The 22,209-nt window shown below is 43.5% G+C and overlaps 1 protein-coding gene across 2 annotated transcripts in view; it reads right to left on the reverse strand.

The window, feature by feature from the left end:
* LOC109431464 (scoloptoxin SSD552) overlaps positions 1 to 22,209 on the reverse strand; it is a 59,984-nt gene that overhangs the window by 6,410 nt on the left and 31,365 nt on the right. Inside the window, exons 3-7 of one of the 2 annotated variants that reach the window (XM_029862058.2) lie at positions 13,431 to 13,549; positions 13,189 to 13,270; positions 6,873 to 7,036; positions 1,915 to 2,012; positions 1,267 to 1,805 (exon numbers count right to left, since the gene is read on the reverse strand). In XM_029862058.2, the coding sequence (XP_029717918.2) occupies positions 1,277 to 1,805; positions 1,915 to 2,012; positions 6,873 to 7,036; positions 13,189 to 13,270; positions 13,431 to 13,549 (992 nt within the window). In that variant the 3' untranslated portion in view covers positions 1,267 to 1,276. The remainder of the gene's footprint in view (positions 1 to 1,266; positions 1,806 to 1,914; positions 2,013 to 6,872; positions 7,037 to 13,188; positions 13,271 to 13,430; positions 13,550 to 22,209) is intronic. The other variant, XM_029862059.2, reaches the window with a different exon arrangement.

The raw sequence follows: 22,209 nt of genomic DNA on the forward strand, positions 1-22,209 counted from the left end.
AAGATCCACCCTAACAACCATACAACCATGCCATTATCAAGTATCCAGTCTAATTATTATTTCCACATTCGCCTCAACCGCAGAATTCTCTATTGCTGCAGCGCCACTCTGCCGAAGAATAAGCCATTTCCTGTTGAAATTTCCGACCGCCAGCGGCCGCCAGCTTCTTTCCTCGCCCGCCAGAAGAAAAGTTGTTCTTTGAGAGCTACCGTAACGACTATGGTCTGTTTCTGTATCTAACTGTGGGGTGAGGGTGTCTAATCCCTCCCACACGCTACGACGCCATTCATGGTGTCTCTGCTGGCCTAATGCCGAGCCGGGAGAGGCTGTCGCCTCTGTCGGCAGCAATAAGTATGAGGTTTAACACTTGACAAGATTTCGTTATTTCTCCGGTTGATATCGTCTTTTGTTTCGGTTGCATTTGTTGTGTTGTATGTAGGGATGATGTTATGATAAACGTAGTGCAAGGCATTATCCGAAACAAAAGTAGGCGGCGGACGACTGCACTTTTCCCAGCCTACTATTATTCACCGACAGTTGTTTTCCGGAGGGTGTTGATATTTTCTAGATGCAGCAAGTAAAGCTGTTTTTTAGCCCAACGCATTGGGTTTTGAGAAGATTTCTATTCCATTGTGTTGTCGGCACTTTGTCCGGAAGCGACAGGCAGCTATCTTGCTCGAAGTAGTAGTTTTCTCTTTCATCTTTTGGGCCTTTCTGCTGCAGTTCCACCGGCTGTACCCTAAAAGGTCGATTCCCAAAAGGAGAAGTACAAAATGCCGAAAATGGTAAAAGGACCGAAACCCAGAAGGTCGAAATCTTGAAAAGTTCGAAACCAGAACCTGCCAAAACCCATAGAAGGTCGAACGTCAAAAAAGCAGAGTGTTTCATAACTCAACCATTTTCATGATTGGTGGATAGGTCGGAATATTATGGTAGACTAAATAGAACATTTTCTACCTTTTAAGATTAGGCCTTTTGTGATTCGACCTTTTCACTCTGTCCAGTGAGTCTCTGTCGGTGAGTTCTCTAAAAATTGCGGCATTCGAAAGCTCGAAAGCAATTAGTGCGAAGGCGTTGCGATTTTCTACTCAAACTGGTCGCTGCCTACTTTTCGTTTCCGGTTATGCTTAAACTTTAAAATACATCATCAACCACCAAACCGAACGGTTACCAAAATAGGGCGCACAACCCCCTTCCACCCTCGGGGAGGAAGGAAAGAAGCTCCGCGTCTATCCTGCCTTTAAGAGTGAAAAACGGTAATCCTACCTACAATTCTCTAGTGCAGGAAATTGAACAGCAAATCCCACCGGTACGACAAAAAGGGCGACTTCAAGATGTTTCCGGGCTTGAGCAGATTTGCGGCCGCATTTGTCGTTGCAGTTACGACCGAGGCCGGACTTGGCAGGTGATATGTTTGCTGATGTGACGACGACTGGTACGGAGTGTGCGATGGTTGGTAATGGTGTTGCTGTTGTTGTTGCTGCTGCTGTTGTTTGTGCTGATCAAACACCAGATTGTACAAGATATGATTGTCGTACGGCTGTTGATGAGTTGTTGCGATAGGGGCCGCTGCAGTGTAGGAAGCTCTGACTGGTGCCGAGGTGTAGTGTTGATTCTCATGATTATTTGATGAGCCTTGATAAGAATAGTAATTCTGAGGAATCACATTCTCGTGATGGTAAGGATCCACTTCGCCTGCTGCTCCTGCCGCACACAGTCCCGGGTAGGTGGAGGACTTTTGCAGCCCATGTTGTTCGCACGAGGGATGCCCGGTGACGTAGGGAACCTGGCCTTGAACGTTGCCACTGCAGATAGGCAGACAAACAGACAGACAGAAAGATAAGCAAAAGTCATATTATAATGGTCAATGTTGTTTTACGCAAAGACAAAGATCTGCAGAAAGTCTACACTTACGCTGGGCCATAGTTGCACACATACAATTTGTTGTATTTGTTTCCAGAATAATGGTACGAGTATCCGCATCCAACTAGGTAGGTATCAGCCCATATTAGCTGCAAAAGGAAGGAAATATGAAGAGTAATGAATACATTGTTTAGATTGAAGAAAGTCAAACAGATGTGGCTACACGATAGGCTTTACAAGTAAATCGTTATGGGCTCGACCCATTTCCCATTTTCTTTCAAGAGAATTGCGTGGCATGAATTGATATGAGAATGAACGACATTTGAACAAAATGGCATAAAAGATGTCGAATATAATTAAAATCTTCAACGAGATAGGAGTTTTCCGAGCATAATCTCTAAACATATTACTATAACATTTTTTTGCACTTATGCTCCCGCTAAAAATTGTTCAGGGGATTAAACGCTACAAATCGCTCAAGTTGAAAGCACAATCTCCAGCCTTCCGACAGCAATCCTGACAAGTGGCTGAAGATTAATAAATATTGATTGTGAGTCTGCTCACAATAATATAACCTTGTACTTTTCTGTACTTGAAAGCACAACCCCAGCAGCAGGAACAGAAGTTTCAGAGGCGTTTTTGGTGATCTTAGGTCCGACGGAATTTCAGGGAGTCCCGGACAATTTTCAGTGGGTTTAAGAAGCATTATAGAGGGCTTAAGGGGCATTTTCGGGGGTCCCTGAGGGTACCGGAGGTGCGTTAAACCCTCTGGAACCAACAGTCATCCTCCAAAACTCCTGAAAACGCCTATGTAACGACGCGTACGCCTCGGAAGCCTCGGAAACCCGCCGAAAATCCTCTGAAGCTTCTTGAAATGCCTCCGAAATCCGAAGTTTGAATTTACTCTAAGTTTAACCTAACTTAAACTTTAGAGTCGATCGCCTCGGCGGCCGGTTAGCTGGTGTGTCAACTGAAATCTGTAGAAGTAAAATCTGAAGAAAAAGACTTGGTTTTCTAGCTATTCCTGGCGCTTCCAGATAGTTACGACCCGCAGAAGAAGAAGCAGAAGCTCTGTGGATTTTACAAATCTCAATATGCGTCGGTGATCACTTTCCGTTGCATTGGGAAAATCACAAGAGTAGGATGAATACTGAACGCTATAGATCAAGAAGTTCTTAATTTGCACTTACTTGCTTTTTGAAGCTCGAGTGGGTGTTACGTATACCTGGACAAGACCGATGGAGAATGGCCAAAACAGGACGTTGAGAATGTCATCGGTGTAGTCAACGTGCAGATAGGATGAGAGGAATTTATCCGTTCAAGCATCGGCATTGATACGGAGAGCCTTCACTCCGGCACTAACGACAACGGCCTGAGATTAGTCAACATGCTGCTGCCAGGGGGATGGTCTAGTGTCACCTATTTTGCATGCATTCATATCCGCATGCACGCCTGCAGACACCAAAACGGCGAAGTGAAGTTTGCAACCATATTGACGACACTCCTCGGACGTCGTTTATATTAGAACTTCTAGGGGTCCCAAAATCGACTCGGATCACTACCGCGTAGTTAGTAAGATTCGAGCTCGGTTATCAGCCGTGTGGGACTCTATGAACCGGCGATTAATGCGTTTCAACACACAGCGGTTTTCAGCAGACGATACGGTAGCTGACTGTAGCCAGAAGCTGGACGAGCGGATAAGTGAGATCAACGAGAGCGATAGTCTTTTCACTCTGTGGGCAGTCTACGATAATTACGGCAGCGCGGGAGGTGATAGGCACTACTCAAAGACTTCTTAGATCGTCTTCGGGTGTTTCGACGAGGAGTGCCAGAGGGTAACGGACGAGAAAATGTTACCAGAAGCCGGATGCTGGTGTCGGGGATTCGGCAGAGCAGGGAGCGATCTTGGCAAGCCGAAAAACAAATCTACTGCCAAAAGTACGTCGGGCAGAGAAAAGTAGGTTCTTCTTCCGTCACGTGCAACGACCGTGAAGGAAACTTGCTTACATACAAAACAATGCATTGCAATGGTGGCTGTCACTCTATATAGGGTCTATATAGGGAAATAGGGTGCAAGGATGCCGAAATGTTAAGGAAAATTATTTATTTATGTAACAATTTGAGCAAATTGTGAAGTTTGAATGATTGCAATCATCTTTTGTGAACGTGATCTACTGTCCACATTTTTTTTTCTTGTTGATTTGCATCATTAAAGGTTGAAAATCAACTATGGCCAATTTGAGGTGCTATGGCCATAACTGGTACACTGAGCCTATATTGAAAGATGGATATAGTAAGCGAATAAAACACGGCGTGGCAGTGGGCACGTAGCTTGAATGCCGGCAGAACGACAAGCTTAAACTCTATTTAGCAGAGAACCAGAGTTTCATGGTATGCCGTGTACACGATGGCTTTTTGCAGTTGAGATTGATTTATAAGCACTCTCTCTAAACGTTCAGGGTGACTGGAAGAGATTGGTCCAGGACCGAGATCACTAAAGACGATTGCTTCATTCGGCGTAGAGTCACTGCTACGAGTTGTAGTCCATCAAGTATCATGTAAGTGCTTGCTTAGCGCGCCTTAAACCTGTTCCAAACAGACAAAGAATATGACTTAAATTTGAAATAGAATAATACAGAACTAATCAATGAAATAAACCTCAAAATGAAAAAAAACATCGATTTTTGAACTTTTGAGAGAGATTATTTAAGACATCGGGTTGAAATAATAAATTAAAGAAGTTAGATGGTTTGCATTCAGATCCTACAGGGTATAATTTTCTTCCGTGTTAAAAATATTAAGTTTAGTCAATGGTTTTTCATAGCTCATTATACATAAATGACCCGATTTTGTCAGCCCCTTTTCGGAACACATTTTTTGATCTCATCGAAAACCTAAACATTTTTTCAAACTTTTTATCCCTCTATATTCTGCGCTTTAGCTGTAGTTTAATGATAAACATGAATGAATTGGTTAAAGTTTGATTATAAAATAAAGAGAGCAAAAAGTGTGTCGCGAAACAGGGCTGACAAAATCGGGTCCTTACTGTATAAGTCATAAATGGTCAAAATTTCATTGCATTCGGTTCATTGAATCCGGAGATATGACAGCTCAACGTTGGCTATCGGATAATTTTACCTTTTTCAAGAATCTTTATAACTTCGTGGAGAATGGCCCGATCTTTTCTAATTTTGGACTACTGATACATCTGATACATCTAGTTGATGAACTTACAGTAAAAATTTGAGAATATTTGATGCACTTTTCGAAAAGTTACAGCTAGGTAGTTGAACACTTTTTGAAAAGTGAAAATTTTGCATGTCCCGATCATTTTGTCTATCCCCTGTAGCATTTAGAGTAAAGTGGGGCAAAAGTTCGAGTGGGGCAAGAGTTTCTTTTGAAGTTTTTGAGCTCAATTCAAATTATTTCTGTCGGGTGTCAAGGTTGTTCGAACCCTTTGTGAAAAAGAATCTTTCACTCCAAAAATTATGAAAATGATCAATATTTCGAAAAGTTATGACAAAATGTTGATTTTTGATCAAAAAATTGTAACATGCGATGGTCTTTCCAACGCATGAAATGGAATTGTAATGAAATCGAATTCGATATTTTATTTTAGGGCGTAACCAGGTATATTTTGAAGATGCTTTAGCAGGTATAACTTTTTGCAAAAGAGATTTAGAAATCATATTTTACACATAGTGGGGCAAAAGTTCGAATTGTGGGGCAAAAGTTCGAGTCATGTGGCAACTTTAGGTAAAAACCTAAAATTCTGCAAAATGTACATATTATCTATAAGAGCGATGGAATTAGTGAGAAAATTCGATTAAAGTTGAAAAAAAATGTTGTTTTATCTGAATTTGACGGAAAATTACTAATTTTTGGTGTAGTAAATTTAACCCTGATTTGGGTAAAATCCAGATCTAATTTTTAAGTGTATTCCAGTTCTAACATCAAATATTAAGTGTTTTCAGTTATTCCTATTACCAAAGTGTCAAAATAGTGTGTTACGGCTAGCGAAATTCCACAAACACTAGATTCGAATTTTTGCCCCAGTGGTGGGGCAAGAGTTCGAATAAAACACACACATACAAAAAGTGTTGTAACTCAAAATTGAAAAGACATTTGGCGTAACTTTGTTCAGCAAAATTTTAGCTCATGGATGGTAGAATCACCACACGGTATTTATTTATTTTTATCTGCCTCGATTTCTTGAAATAGGTTGAATTTTCAACTAGGGTCGAACTTTTGCCCCACCTTACTCTACTGATTGTTGTTCAATGGAACATGCACCCCCTTGTTCATTGATGAGCTTGTTGCACATAAAATCTCTTCCCTCCAATTTTGTTCATTCAGTTTGAAATTCTTGCAACGTATGGCATTTCCAATTAAATCATCCATTTTCACCGAAATAGCAAATGTTTTCCAAATCACGCCTTTCCTGATTTGCTGCACTTCTCCACACTCTGCTTCTCTAATGATACATCTCTATACCATACACATGAGCCAAATATAAGAGGAAAGTCATTCGTGTGCTAAACGCTATTCACCGTCGTCGAATGTAATTAAAACTAGATAGAAAGACTTTCACGAATTGAATTAAAACAAGAGACCGACCGCCATGCATTTCTAGAGCGAGAAAAGCAAAAAAAAAACGTGTACGTGAGCATGGTTAGAGGAAACATGAAAAGAGTTTCCAGCTCTTGGCGATTCTTTTATGTCTCCATACACTTTTCCACGTTTTTAAACCCATACTTTTGGGCGGTGTGGCGTGGCATTCAGCGGGAGAATATGTGAACCGACTAGCTAGCTAGCATTCAGTCAGCAGGGCTAAACGACACACTGCCACTACCTACTATCCGTTCATGAAGAGTTTCTCTGGTTCATGTGCACTAAATTGCTATGGCTGCTGGAGCCCCCATGCCGTCGTCGTCGTGTTGTCCGTCGACAACATCAATGAAAAGAGGAACATAAAGGACTACCATAGAGTGTGTGGGTCGGGTACGTACCTGCATGTAGTGACCGGTGGCCAGGGAGAACTTTGCTCCGAAGGAGTATTTTTTAACCTCGTCAAACCACTTTCGAATGCGCCCGGGAAAATCGCTGTCTCGGTCGTCGTCCAGGGAGCCGCTGCTCCAGATAAGAGCCAGGTTCTGCCCCATCGTGAAACGTCCTGAGGGGTGAGGAAGGAAGACAAAGAATGTTGAGTTTTGGGCTTTCCGATATTTTTTGGATGTTTGTATCAATTTTAGTGATATGCAAGTTGCATATTAGGCAGACAAAATGTTTGATTCGGGAACAGTGGGGTGTTATTTTACGTTTTGAATTTTCAATGCATCAATTTCCATACTTCCTAGATGCAAAGTGCTTTCCAAAACTATACGATCGGCATCGAGAGATTTATAACTGATTTTCGTCACCCAGCAAAATTTCATCATTCGTTTCAAGATAAAAGCTTTTCAAATGTACCTGCTTAATAAGCGAAGACTACATGACACCTTTCAGTGGAATGTTTAGAAACAGTCTCAACACAAGGCTGCGACTTTTGCATACCTACGCCGTAAAGACTGTAGGAATTAAATGTGTTAAAAATAATGTTAATATTGATATATCGAAGATTCAGATTAAATCATCCGTTTGGTTTACCTTTACAAAAGTATAAGAAAAAAAAAACTCATATTCAATCGCATGTTTTGTGCTAGTGTACTAGATCTCGTTTGGGACGACTCGGAAAATGGACAGACTCGAAGAATGAGCACAAAAATGAACATGAAAGAAGAACGTGTGTAGCTTCACCAGCAAGCTTTCAATAGCCCACCTGAATCACACCAGCGAGCTGATGGACGGGACTCATTATGCGGTAGAGAAAGAGAGAGAGAGAGAAAAAAAAGGTCGAAAGAGAAAAATAGATTTTGAATGGACATGAACGGGAAGGGTGAAAAGAGAGTTCACTTTGAAGAATGATGTAATCGAGTGATGTTGTGCGCGTCGATAGGGAATTGGAAATTCTGTAGAAAATAAAAAATAAATAAAAATGAAAATGGAGTGCAAAAGAATTTACTATTGGTATTTTAGTTTCAAATTGACGAATCCCGACAAAGACCACAAAAACTTCATTGTCGCAAATGTGCGTTTTACGATTGACACATTTTCTTACAATTTCAAACGCATCTTCATCCATTACTGCCACAGCCTAACATAAAAAGGCATGTCTCTGCCTCTAGGAGGGCCCATATAGCCGAGGCGGTAAACGCACGGGTATTCAGCATGACCATGCTGAGGGTGACGGGTTCGATTCCCGGTCGGTCCAGGATCTTTTCGTAAAGGAAATTTCCTTGATTTCCTTGGGCATAGAGTATCTTCGTGCCTGCCACACGATATACACATGCAAAATGGTCATTGGCAGAGGAAGCTCTCAGTTAATAACTGTGGAAGTGCTCATAGAACACTAATCTGAGAAGCAGGCTTTGTCCCAGTGAGGACGTTACGCCAAGAAGAGAAGAGAGAGAGTCTCTGCCTCAACCCGCAACTATGCACATCGTCTTGGTAGAGTTTATTGTCAAGTATTCCCACGCTTCTTACTTTTTCAGAGATGCAAAAGCTTTCTCCGCTGCCCTATGATCGATGCTGTTAAGTTCAACATCCTCCGCAGGGTAAAGATCTGGTCCGTCGTCGATACGCCCTCATGAACACCAGCCTGTCATTCGACTTCGAAGGACTCCTTAAGTAGCTTCAGCCAGCTAAACAGTAGGCGGACAAGTATCTTGTATGCTGAATCAAGAAGAGTAACCTCTCTTATTGTCGGGCCGCCACCAAACCGGACTTCGCACAATCAAGTCGCGACGCGACCCAACTCGCGACGTTTTTGAATCATGTTAAAAGTAGTGCGCATCCTTCCCGTTGTTGTCAGCAACACAGCGCACTAGATGCGAAACAGATGCGACACTTGTGGTCCAAGGAAATGGCAATTTTTGATTGAATGTCTGTCCTGATTCCAACCGGATAGACAATATAAGGTTATACACCCTTAAATGAAACAACACAGCGCACGAGTAACTTCCACGCAGCGAGCAAAAAGACAAAAGAATTTTCACGCAGATTTGTGTAACACCGGATCAGCACATTTTTTGTGTTGATCCGGTGTTACACAAATCTGCGTGAAAATTCTTTTGTCTTTTCGATCGCTGCGTGAAAGTTACTCGTTGCGCTGTGTACATCGAGTTCTGCGTGTAGGGTACGAGTGCCATCGTTAATCTCACGCTCCGGTGTTCATCCTATTCGAAAACAAGCGATTACGGCACCGATTGATTCCGTTCTTTTTGGTTTCATGCGTGCTCACTTCTAACAAAAAATACAAAAATAAGAAACAAAACAAACAACGCTTAATTCCTTTGTTTTCAGTAGGATGGAAATGGGAGCCACATGCTTAATAAGGGAACCAATACCCTAGGTCCAGGCTTTATAAGTTTTGAATTTTCAAGATATTTTCTGTGTTACTGAATACTAGCTTTTTACTCATATATAACGTTCTTAACTTTATCCAGTGTTGGTGATTCCATCGCTTGAGCCTTATGAGCTCTATTAAGGGCAAACCCCGTTTGTCCCGTTTCAACAGTGTATCAGAACTTCAGATGCACAAATCTCAAGAAGCAAGCTTCAAACAACAGTGCATTTTATTATTTTGTTCTTGCTCACTTGTAATAAGCTTAAAATAAGAAGATCAGGTGCGCTGGTTTTGTTTACGAAGAGATTTGTGCGCTGTGAGTAGGTGCTGAAGTCAGCCATTGTGGCGGCTATTTTGGGATTCTAACAAGTCTGTCCTTAAACCTGTTCCTTGGTATACCCTCGTTGTGTTGTTTCTACCTGGCTGTCTCCATTGTTTTGCATGGATATCATGATCTCCATCTCGGTTAATGCGCATGACAGGCACAGGTGCAGTTTTGTGTCGCGCACAACAGGTAGTTGCTCCGCATATCGTTCTGATCTCCATGCTTTCCTGCGCTTTCTGCGTTGAGCCCCACTAATCACCAGCATTTGACGCCTGATGACATTCTCCTCGTTTGTCATTCGTTGGTGCAATCAACGATCAGCCTGGTGCTATCGAAAACTACCGTCGTAAGTTGGAAAGTACTTACAAGCTGATGTGCCTGAGGGTTGCGAGCGCCTACCATACCGTGTCACACGACGTGGTCTGCGTCATCACTGGTATGCTGCCTATTCCATCATTATCAAGGAGGGCATGAAGTGCTTCGAAATGTGCGGCACAAGAGGCATACGCAAGACTGCCAGGGTGGCCTCTATGGTCAAATGGCAGCGCGCTTGGGACAGTTCCACTAAAGGAAGGTAGACCCATAGGTTGATTCCGAGGGTAGATAATTGAATTAATAGGCGCCATGGGGAAGTAACATTCCACCTGACACAGGTCCTTTCAGGCCATGGTTGCTTCCGACGGCCATGGTTGACCAGTTCGAGCATTCGGGTTCTCCCGAATGTCCAGTTTGTGCTGGTTCAGAGGAAACGGTGGGACACGTTATGTTCGTGTGCTCGCGCTTTCGCAAAATGCGTGTCGAAGACGCAACTCCGGACAATCTTGTCCAAAGGATGTGTAGTAGCGTGGCTCAAAATACCACATGTCAAAAAGATCGATGGGCACCCTTCTTATTTCATTCTATATGACGCCACGATGCTCTGGTCAAATTTTCAGCTAAATCCGTTAACATTAGGGCGGTGCTAAACTCATTTAAAGTTTGTATGGGAGTTTATATGGGAAAACATCGTTTTTAGCATTTTTCTCACGAGGGGCACTATTTTTGCTGAAAACACATAACCGATTATATAGAACTATAGTCTTACATGTGCCGATAAACTTTGTCGAAGACCGCAAAGTCATCCGAAGCTTGTAAAAAAAGATATTACGTGCAGACCATCTGGTAATGCTTAACATTTGACATGTAAAGGAATAACAATAGCAATAAAATCTCATTGAATGGGCCCGTACTGTCTAGACTATAGATTTTTTCTGATCACGTTGCGCTCTTCGACAAAGTTTTTCGGTATATCCCAGACTATATTTCTACAGGATCGATTACGTGTTTTAAGGGAAATTAGAACCCCTCACAAGAAAACTGCAAAAAACGATGTTTTCCCATATAAACTCCCATACAAACTTCAAACGAGTTTAGCACCGCCCTAATGTTAACGGATTTAGCTGAAAATTTGACCAGAGCATCGTGGCGTCATATAGAACGAAATGAGAAGGGGGCCCATCGAACTTTTTGACGCCACGACAGCACCGCTACCGGGACTTCCTCTCCGCGGCCACTTAATCGCTGTAAGGGTCGATCTCGACCGCAGGGCACCGGTATGACCTACGAAGCCGACTCCGAACCCCTGGACCACCTCTTGTACTGCATCTGGACTAGCCATTCTCCGAGTCCACGCGCCACCTCCTCTGTAGCTCCCAGACGATGTGGGTAATAGCCGTTGAAACGGCGTTCCAGCCAAACTCATCCCTACACATCCTCTGGACCAAGTTGTCCGGAGTTGTGTCCTCTCCGCATGTGGCAAGCATGCGGTCACGCATTGTGCGAAAACGCGGGCACACGAACAAAACGTGTTCCGCCGTTTCCTCTAAACCATTGCACACTGGGCATTCGGGAGAATCCGCATGCCCGAAACGGTGTAGATACTGTCGGAAGCAACCATGGCTGTAAGGACTTGACACGCTTGACACCTTGAATTGGGGTTAGTACTTCTATTCTTAGCCGGGGACTACGCGGCTGACTCGCTAGCGGGGGGGTGCGTCAGGCCCCAGGACTTTCGTCCCTGCTGCCCCATGGCGTCGGTCTACTGGGATGGATCCGAGCCCGTGGTAGGAAAGGGGCCCCCGGTTAGGGCCGGGGCAGGTGGAGACCCTACTGCCAGCAACTTCCTGGTACAGCTGATAGGGCTTGATACCCTTGCCTTCAGCAGGTCAGATCTGGTGTGGCATCAGTTCTTGATGAGGCATGTTGGAAGACTGGTGTCCTCAGCAAAGTTGTTGAGGAGGGCAAGGACTCTCCGATAGTATGTAATTAAGTAGGTATTCGCTCCAATGGGTGGCGCTAGTGATCATGAATCATTTTGCTTTGATGGGAGTTGCGTCAATAGCCATTGCCAATATCGTCGCGCCTGTTTCTCGAGAATTAGACCATATGGACGAATTTCGTCTTCGGCAAAGTTGATCGAATTTCGTCTTTGGCAAAGTCGATTGTGAACTGGCTAGGTAACGCTAGTGAGTCTTAAAAATTCTTAGCAGTTGTAGCTCGAAAATCAGACTGCATAGAAGAATTTCGTCTTCGGCAAAGTTGATCAGGACATCAAGAGCTATCCGTTAGTGAACTAGTTGGTTCTAGGTTTATCCGCTAGGTGGCAGCCGCATAAGGCCCATACCAAGCCCACACCGATGGGTTGAAACAGAAATCCAGGTGGTTGCTCATCTCCTTCTACTCATCTGTCGACGATCCCGACTATCACGCCGTAACAAACTTGCAGTACTAAACTCCATCGTCGTCCCGGTCGGACTGGACATACCATTCGACACCAGGATCGTGGCATGCAAAGTGAAGCGGGGTGCAACCTGTACGGGAGTTCCGCTGTCTCAGCGTACCCTCTGTCATTCGTTACCAGTGTCCATATTTATCACTGCTTACCCCGTGGTGGTTCCGTCAAGGCAATACGGGGAGACGCGGGCTGCTTTGGGGTCCCGGTTTAATTTGGGCAAGGTTTGGTCATAGTAGTTGCTGTTATTCCCACGAGGATGTTTTTGCGATTGATCTTTGCTAAAAGGCGGATTCTGGCGGTGGAGGGGCCAGGCTACTGACTCCACGTGAAAACTCTTTGAGTCGCACCTCGTTGGTGAACAGACTCTCAGTACGCACCTTCTTAGCTTAGCCGAAGCTAGAAGGACACAAGGCAGCGCTCAGACTTCTATACCAGCTAAGTACGTAACTCTTGGTTGGCAGAAATGGCAGAGGAATTGATGATCTGATGCGTCTGCGCAAAAACACGCGGATGCCATGCGGTTGTTTACCCCGGAACAGCTTCGCGTTGGTTAGCGGGTTGCCAATGCGTTGGGCGTGAAGTGCTTTCAAAATAGCACCTAGGTTCAGCTGTCATTATACTTTAAGAACCATGAACTAGGTCATCTACGATTCTTCTCTTATGTTACGAAAATTATGTTATGCCTTTTGCATCTAATTATCGAAGTGATCATATTATCATGGAAAGCACTCTATCAAACTGCCCGTCAAACATTGTGCCAAGTATCATCACTATCAAACGTACCTAATTTTTTCTTTGGATCGTGCTTGAATATGCATTGGTCGGCCCAGTCTTGTGCTTTCCTCGCTAGTTCGTCGTCCCATTGCTGAAATGAACCAAAAAAGAAAAAAAAAACAAATAAATGAAACCGAGCGAAAATTTTCAACCCCAGCAAAATTTCGTTATCGCCGGCGCCCCATCTTGGTGGAGATGAAAATTAAAAGTCCATACCGGGCACCAGCAGCGCCACGTTGCTTCCTTCTTACCATTTCCAGCATATTTTCTGCACCCGGCTGCCCAGGTATGAGCCCTTGTGCGACCGCCTGGCGCAATTTGTTGTGCTCTTCCAATATATCATACTTATCGGTCGGACCCAGGCCAGATTCTGCGGAGGAGAGAGGAAAAAAAGCGACGAGAAAAACGAGAAGCCGGTTAGAGAAATATGAAAACTGTAATTGCCATAATTAAAAATCAAGTTTAAGTTGTGTTCTGCTGCATGTGGAGTTGGCTGATCCTGGTTGACCTTCGAGCCACTTTTTGTACTATTAATTGGCTTCTTTAGCGATGTTGAGATAAGTCCATATTCTGAATCTGCATGCAAAACTGAACCGAAATCCAAATTTTCATGAAGTTTAGTGCCCGGGAACCTATTTAAAAATCAATTTGAAGTTTGTATGGGAGCGATTTGTCGAATCACCCCTCGTCGCATTTTGTACTGGGTGGAGCTGTCAAACAGTTACCCAGCTGTCAAAAGGTGATTTCAAAAAATCTCTTTGAAATTGATTTTGGGTACCAAAATAAAGTTCTAAAAATCTGAAAAAAATCATAGTGGCTCAGAAAAAGGTGCTCTTTTATATAAACCCAAAAAAATGATACATTTTTCCTAATTTAAAAACCCAATTGCTAGGGATGTACTTTGTTGGGGGAAATGTGGAGTACGCTGTACGTCGTTTGCAGATGTTTCACGATGGACTTGTATTGAAGTTGATAGTTTTGTTGGGCTCTTCGATTATTGAGCTTGAGCTTAAGCTTGATTGACCGCCCGTAGATGCTACTCTTGTATTGTTAGATCAACTAAATTCACACAAGGAATCAAACATGTACTTAGGACTAACAGGACCTGCAGTGTGTGAGTGTTAGCGATCTTCTATTTTTCGGCGAGAATGGTGCCTGAAACGTCAGATCGCTGATCAATGTGAAGTAGCATAGGAAGAATTATAACGCAATTCGTTTACCCACCGTATCATATGGCTATATGGCAGAGGGTTCACGTTGGTGTGTGGATGCCGGGCGTAATGTTATAGATTCTATGTTGATTATTCTAAAGATAAAGGATCAAAAAGGCATTCAAAAATGACTACAAATGATCGAGGGACAACGATAACCTGGTTTTGTACGCTTCTTGGCGTCCGACTCGCTAACAAGCAGATTTGGCTGGTCACTCACCGAAGACTCATACTCCGAACCATCCGGAAAACCGGTCGGCTAGAAAGTTCTGTTCCTTTGAATTCCACTAAGAATTTGCATCCTTTGACAGATACGTATTTCGACCTCAACTGTAAGGCCGTCTTCAGCGTCTTTTACTTGACTCGACTTGAGTCGAATCAAGTACAAGACACTGAAGACGATCTTACAGTTGAGGTCGAAATACGTATCTGTCAAAGGATGCAAATTCTTAGTGGAATTCAAAGGAACAGTACTTAACATGATTTTCTTTTTACTTACAGATAATCCCCTAACAAGCCCAGGTTAATCATCATAGAAAGTTCTGCCACAGTGACAACCCAAAGCTGGCAACTAGACCTCCAAGTTTTCCCGTGAAAATCACCTGCTGGTAATACCGTGGGCAGACCAAGTGCTCGCATACCAGCAGTGGGCTCTCCCATCGAACTATCCGCGTCATCCCTTTACATTGTCCGTTCACTTCGACACGGTTGAGGGTTTTAAGTCTTCGAGCCTGACAAGAGTTGCCTGAGCTAATTGGTTGTCACAGATAGCATGATACTGTACCGTGACGATGGAAGAAAAGCAAACGGCTTTTTCAACTAGCTTCTGGTTCTAGCGATGGCTGTTAACATATGAATAGATACGAATTGTATATGTAGAGAAGCGAGACTAAGCAGACAAAAAGTAGGAGGAAAGGGACGCGCCAAGGATTGAAACCAGGACCGTTTGCATAGGAATCAGGAACGGTAGCCATTAGACCACCAATTCCGTTAAATCGCCGAGTCGCTGTATAAAACACCATATTGCAGTGCACTAAGACGTCTCCTCTCAAGTGCACCACTTGTTCCTCTCGAGGACTAACGAGGACTCCCAACTCAAAGTAAAATATTATGCATCCCCTGAAAGTGTAAAACTTTACACGAGCAATTTCACCCAGACACCAGTGCTGTTAAAGCTTCTAATTAGCAATATTTTCACGCCACATTTCACCATTGGAGTAGCTGATACGGCCAGCAGCCAGCCAGCAGTCGGTCAGTCCAGCCGGCCACACAGCTCCCAAGTCCATGAAGGAAGATGGAGTAATTTAAAAGAAGGAATAAAAAAGAACGAAACCTTTGAAAAAAGTGCCGCTCTTCCGTCGCATAGATAGGTATACCTACTAGAGTGGGTCAACGTTGTATGGAGAAACTTTGTATTTGATCGTATCAACCCGGAACAAAGCTTTTTCAACCTATGTTAGCGTCCAAAACAACTGTGCAAAATTTGGGAGCGATTGGTTGCGTCCCCGTATTCCGCATTGCGATTGAAATTTGTATGGAAGTTAGTATGGGAAAACGTACTTTTTTGCATTTTACTCATAAATTGAATTCTTTTGTCTAATACCATATAACTGATGACGTTAAATTATAGCCCAGGATATGCCGAAAAACTTTGCCGAAGACCGCAAAGTGATCCGATGCTTGTGAAAAAAGTTATTCGCCTGGTAATTTAGGCCAAAAATTGAGATTTTATTATTGATGTTATTCCTTTACATGTTAAATGTTAAGCACCACTGGGCAATCTGTACGTAATAACTTTTTTCACAAGTGTCGGATCACTTTGCGGTTTTCGGCAAAGTTTTTCGGCATATCCTAGGCTATACTTTAACGTCATTGGTTAGATCGTTTTAGACGAAAAATTTTAATTTATGAGAAAAATGCAAAAAAGCACGTTTTCCCATACTAAATTCCATACAAATTTCAATCACAAAGCGGAATACGGGGACGCAACCAATCGCTCCCAAATTTTGCACAGTTGCTTTGGACGCTAAAATGAATCGAAAAAGCTTTGTTCCAAAAAATCGACTTTGTTGACCCAGTCTAATACCTACGGTTCCCCTGAAGAACACACAGTGTCACAGTTGCGCCACGAAGGAAAACCATTCTGCTATAGCCATGCCCCTGCTACACACCGTAAAGTTGATTTTAAAAATTATCATTAAAAATGTAAATTCAGCTTCTTAATATTCTTCTTTTCTCCGCAGTGGTTCCTAGCTATAAATTAGTTCAGGAGGAAAGTTAACTTTGCTGGCTAGCTAGGCTGGCCAACACTACAGTACTATAGTAGTGCGATGGTGATGGTGGTGGTGGTCCATAAACTGTTTTCCGTCACGGTGGACTTTGCCTGGCCAATGCGATGGTGGTAGCGGGATAAAATTTATGTAGTGTCGTGGAAGGTACTTGGGAAAGATAATCAGACATTGCAGGCAGAGTAGCCTATAGACTCTACGAAGGATGAGAATTTTAGATAGGGATATGTAAATACTGCCAGGTTTCACTGAGACAGACCTATGACCTATCACAAACAGTTGGTAGTGGAGTGAAATAGGAAGACTAAATAATAAGCATAAATGTTAAAAAATGGGCAAAAATACGGTAAGCTAAATATTAGGCAACGAAATATGCCGGGTTCCCGGTAAAGTGCGTGCCGACTTCCAAGCGTCAGTTCATCAAGGAGGTGTGGCTCAAACAACGTCTGCTACGGCATCCAGCGGTTGAATATGCAATGCTGTATCGCATTGCCGTGTAGTTGCCGGCTCAAAATAGCACTGCGGACCACCTGCTCCAGGGTCCAGGGATAGAAGTCCACCAAACAGAGAACCCTAATTCAAAGTACCGTACGACCCGTGCTACACATGGGAATCAAAATGAGGTTTAATAATCTAAATAATTCAAATAGTAGCGTAGGCAGTTGTAAGGTAAACCTCTTGGCTAGATCTCCGCTATAAGGATGGCGGATACCGCAGAAGGTAGCAGTACACGTTTCGCAAGCATTGGGAGCTTCATTACAACCCCGACTGGCACACCGTGAGAGGTTATGGACGTTGGCGAGGGCCGTCATCTAAATCTAAATCCATGAAGCGCTTCCTATCATGATGGTGACTGTACAAAAGTGGATCATCGACTTTGCGTCTTCGAAGAGTAATATCAGCAAGGAGATCAAGCAAAGTTTGTTGAAATTCCGGAAGTCAATGTTGGTATTAATCTCAAAATTCCCCTGAGACAAATCCGAGTGAAAGTGAGATACTCATAGCGCGCTAGTGTATCGTTACGATACTGTCCGACATTTTTTTGGCTTGAAAGCCACTGTCCAGCATGGTCCAGCGATCCGCTGGAGGGGATCGTCATCATCTTGCGGCTTTGCATCTGCCGATCCTGCGCTCCGCTGGAAAATCTCTTCCGCTATCTCGTGCCATTGCATTTCTCGATCCGGCAATTCACTGGACAGGATCGGCAACCATCTTGTTACGTCTCAATAATCCTGATCGCCAGTCCGTTCGCGAAACTCTTCAGGCATCTTCCAGCATTGTAATCACAAGTTCAGTCACCCGTCAGAGATCTAGAAACTGGTTTCAGAGTACCTCTACCCTGAAAATCGCCGGTTATCGCCCATCAATAACCAGTGATCAGCGCGTTGAAAAGCCTGGCCTCTTTCTGGCCTTGGATTCCTAGCCGTGAACGAATGGTATGTTTTAAAAGTTGTTCCTGCTCATTGATATTTCCTCGTTTTGTCATTCTGGGAAACACGACGTATTACCACGCTAAGAGCCGTTATCCTTGAGCTACCAGGTTACATGAGAAGGTATGTTTTTCCCGAATTCGAGGTAGCAGCCGTATTACGTGATATTGTGGGAACGTGATATCGTGGGGCGCCTCCACAGCCACCACGGTTTAGGGTGAGTCAGGGGGAGGACGCCACACAGATTCTATTCGATAATTGAAAAAATAAGAAGAAGCCAGGTCGAGCAGTTGGGTGACGCTCTCATCATCCAGACCGACGAGTTCAAGTACTCAGAGGTCTTCAAGGTATCAACTCTCACTGATGAGACGACTCTCCAGCGTAAAAAATCTGGATAAAATCGTGGTTGCGGTGAAGCTCGTCACGGCGTTGTGATAACAGTGTGAGGTGTCGATGACCATCGCATCAGTTCTGTTGCGGATAGGCCCTTCAACAAAACAATTGGGTTTGATTCAGTTTTATGTGACGAATGCTTCAAGATAGTGAAGCTCAAGGTTAGCTAGTCGGTGTGTTCGTTGAGCGTTTACCAGTTTTGAATAGGAACAGCAGCCTTGGGACTGCAAAGGTCCAGACACGAGGAACTTATGCAAGCAATGCAGAGGCGAAGGCCATAAGGCACAAGGCTGCACGAAACCTTCTAAGTGTGTGATCTTCCGGGGACTGACGAACCGTCCGCTTGTGAGGCAGCCGCGTAGTTGCCGGCTAAGAATAGAACTACTAACCTCAATTCAAGGTGTCAAGCAACCCGTTTCGAAGAATAAGTGATCGAGGGGGCGAAAAAGATACTCGATCGTTAACGGGGCCTGTGGGGTATCTGGGCACCCCCTCCTTCCCACAGTAGTTCGTCCCTTACCGCGTTAATGCAGGGTTCTGGCGTGGTGGACCTCTTTTTCCATGCTACTCGTGGGATTAATCATGGAAAATTCAAACAAAAATCAAAACGTAGGAGGAAGTGGTAGCCCAGATAACCAGGAATCGTATAAGATGTTGCAAAAGATGATAAAGTGGAGGCCATACCCAAGTAACCAAAAGTTCCGCTTCCCATGACAAAATGCACTTTCAAGTTCCGCGAAGTTCAGATAAAGTTCCAAATAGAACTTTCTGGCTGCTTAAGAGGCTAACGATGAGCCTTGCTGGAACTTCGGTCACAAGTTCCGGCAAGGCTCATTGTTAGCCTCTTAAGCAGCCAGAAAGTTCCATTCGGAACTTAATCTGAACTTCGCGGAACTTTAAAGCTGCTTAAGATGCTACTCGGAGCTTTCAAGTTTATAGAAGTTCAGTTCAGTAGCATTGAAGATTAAATTTATTTTTTTTACTGAAAACAACTATTTAAGCATACACGAACAAAAGACAAATATGAATTTATCAAATCAATGAATATTAGGCTTGAGCAAAAAAAAATTGTCGCCCATCGGATTCGAACCGATAGTCGCTGCGTGAGAACCCTACGCTCTACCACATTGTTTCCCAAACTGTGGGTCGCAGCCCCCCAGGGGGGTTGCCAGCCTTCATCCAAGGGGTCACGAGAGACAGTCAAATATTTTACTGTAACAGACAACAAATTAGCATGAGCATTTGCTCATGCAACAAATTAGCATGAGCATACATTCCCAGTTGTGCATTTGGACGAGTCGGACGTGTGCTCCGTATCTCACCACGCGATAGACCTCGTATAAGTGGAGTTTTTTCCCCCGCAAGTGCGGAAGGTTTTTTATATCGTACGTTTTCCTGCTTGTGCGAAGTGTAGTGTCGCAAGGTGGTATCCAGCGCAACCCGGGAAGCGAGGTGCTTGCATCATCGTACATCAAAGAAGAAGCATCGCATCCAAGAAAGTCATCTTTATCGCCATCATCAGCCCCTCCGTCATCGAAGAGGACGGCGGCGACGGGTGCGAAGGCAGACGCGACGAACAGCTTTACCATCGACCTGCCTGTGATAAATTTCTACCTACTTCGGTCAGATAAGTATCACTCTTTCGATACACTCTTTTGTCCGCCCAATTTGTTTTGATCGCTTTTGTCTATTGTATCCCCAGTCCACATTCGACCACGTGCTTTTTTTTTTTTTGACATCCATAACAGTGGTTCCCAAACTACTGTATACGGGTAAGGGTGTACAAACTGTAAATAACAGAACATTTTTTTTTGTTTTTTTTTTTATTAGCTATTTTTTCTTTTTATTTCGATACCGTTTTTTTGCATCCTACAGGGTGCGCTAAAATAAACATAAGAATTGAATTCGTATATTATTAGTATAAGTTTTTTTTTTTTTTGCTTTATTTTTTTTCCAATATATTATTAACATTGTTTGGTTTACAAACCAAACAGTTGTCGTCCTGAGGAAGAAAGTGCACTGTAAATACTTTAAGGTTTTTCTCTTCCTCTTTTGCACTTTTGAGTTATTTTCCATAAATTTGCTTCCACATGGACGATTCGATTGGAGGCGAAACGCCTCCCAATGATATCATTGCTCGTACGCGGTTTTATCAGCCATCTTCGCCTGGACCTTGGGTTGTCTATTTCCGGCGCAAATGCAAACCATTGAATATGCTTTCGATTTCTCGAGAGCTGACGCGTAAGTATCCTGGGACCGTTATTCACCAAGTGAAAGCATCCAAGCTGCGTGTTACCGCACCTAGCTACAAAGCAGCAAATGAAATTGCTCAACACGAAGCGTTTACTGTTGAATACGCGGTCTATGTGCCAGCACGAGAAGTGGAGGTGGAGGGGAAGATCCTCGACGAAATGCTGACATGTGAGGACATCAAGACTGGCTTTGGTCGATTCAAAAATAGGTCAATTCCTGATGTGGCTATCCTAGACTGTAAACGCTTATCTAAGGTTTCCATGGAAGGAAATAAAAAGGTGTACTCGCCTTCAGCGTTTTTTCGAGTGACTTTTCCAGGTTCCGTCCTCCCGGAATTTGTTGTAATTGATGGTGGTTTTTACCCAGTGCATCTTTTTAGGCCGAAGGTTTTTAATTGTACCAAATGCAAGCAGTTTGGTCACAGTGATAGCTTTTGCGACAACAAGCCCCGTTGTGGCAAATGCAACCAAGCTCATTTGGAGGACTCTTGCACACAGGAAGCGGAAAAATGTTGCTACTGTGGCGGAGATCCACACGACTTGCAAGTTTGCCCGGCTTACAAAAGACGCATTCGAAATGAGAGTCGCTCTATCATAAAGCGCTCCAAACAGACATATGCGGAGATGGTGAAATCTTTTAAAACACCAGATTCCGTGTCTGAATCAGCTGTCCCAGTTGAAAATCCCTATCAGGAGTTGTCTTCCGATGATCAGGACGATGGCGAAACTGATGAGGGTAGATCTCTTTCGGAGGTACACGCACCTGGAAAAAGGAAGTCATCATCTTCCCCGGGATTGCGCCGAAAGGTCTTTTTAAAGTCTTCCCTCAAAAGTTTGCCTAATGTTAAAGGAGACGGGGTAAACTTAAAAACTCCGAAGAATCAGGTTCCTTCAGCTTCAGATCCATGTTGTAGCAAGAACCTGTCACCCCCGTCTCCGCCTGTTAAATACACTTCAAAGAGAAATAATCGACAAGGTAGCAAGAAAAAAGCTACCAAAGCTCCTCGCAGTTCAAACAAGCCTCCTAGACCCAAGCGAGGACTGTTTACTTTTAGGGTTCTCGTGGATCGCTTATATGATGCCCTCAGCCTTCCAGAAACATTTAGAGGCATTATTGATATGTTTATACCTACAGTAGAAGAATATCTTCGGAATCTGACACAATCATGGCCCCTCCTTGCTGCGATCATATCTTTCGATGGATAATTCATCAAGTGAGGTACAAGATATGATCACTGTGCTACAGTGGAACTGTCATAGTCTAAAACCTAAATTAGACCTGTTTAAGTTTTTGATTCACAACTCTGATTGTGATATATTTGCCCTTTGTGAAACATGGCTTTCTTCTGAAGATGAACTCAACTTCCACGATTTTAACATTATACGCCAGGATAGAGATGACCATTATGGGGGAGTTCTTTTGGGGATCAAAAAGACTTACTCATTTTATAGAATT

This window comes from Aedes albopictus, chromosome 1 (genome assembly GCF_035046485.1).
Source record: "Aedes albopictus strain Foshan chromosome 1, AalbF5, whole genome shotgun sequence".
Lineage (NCBI taxonomy): Eukaryota > Metazoa > Arthropoda > Insecta > Diptera > Culicidae > Aedes > Aedes albopictus.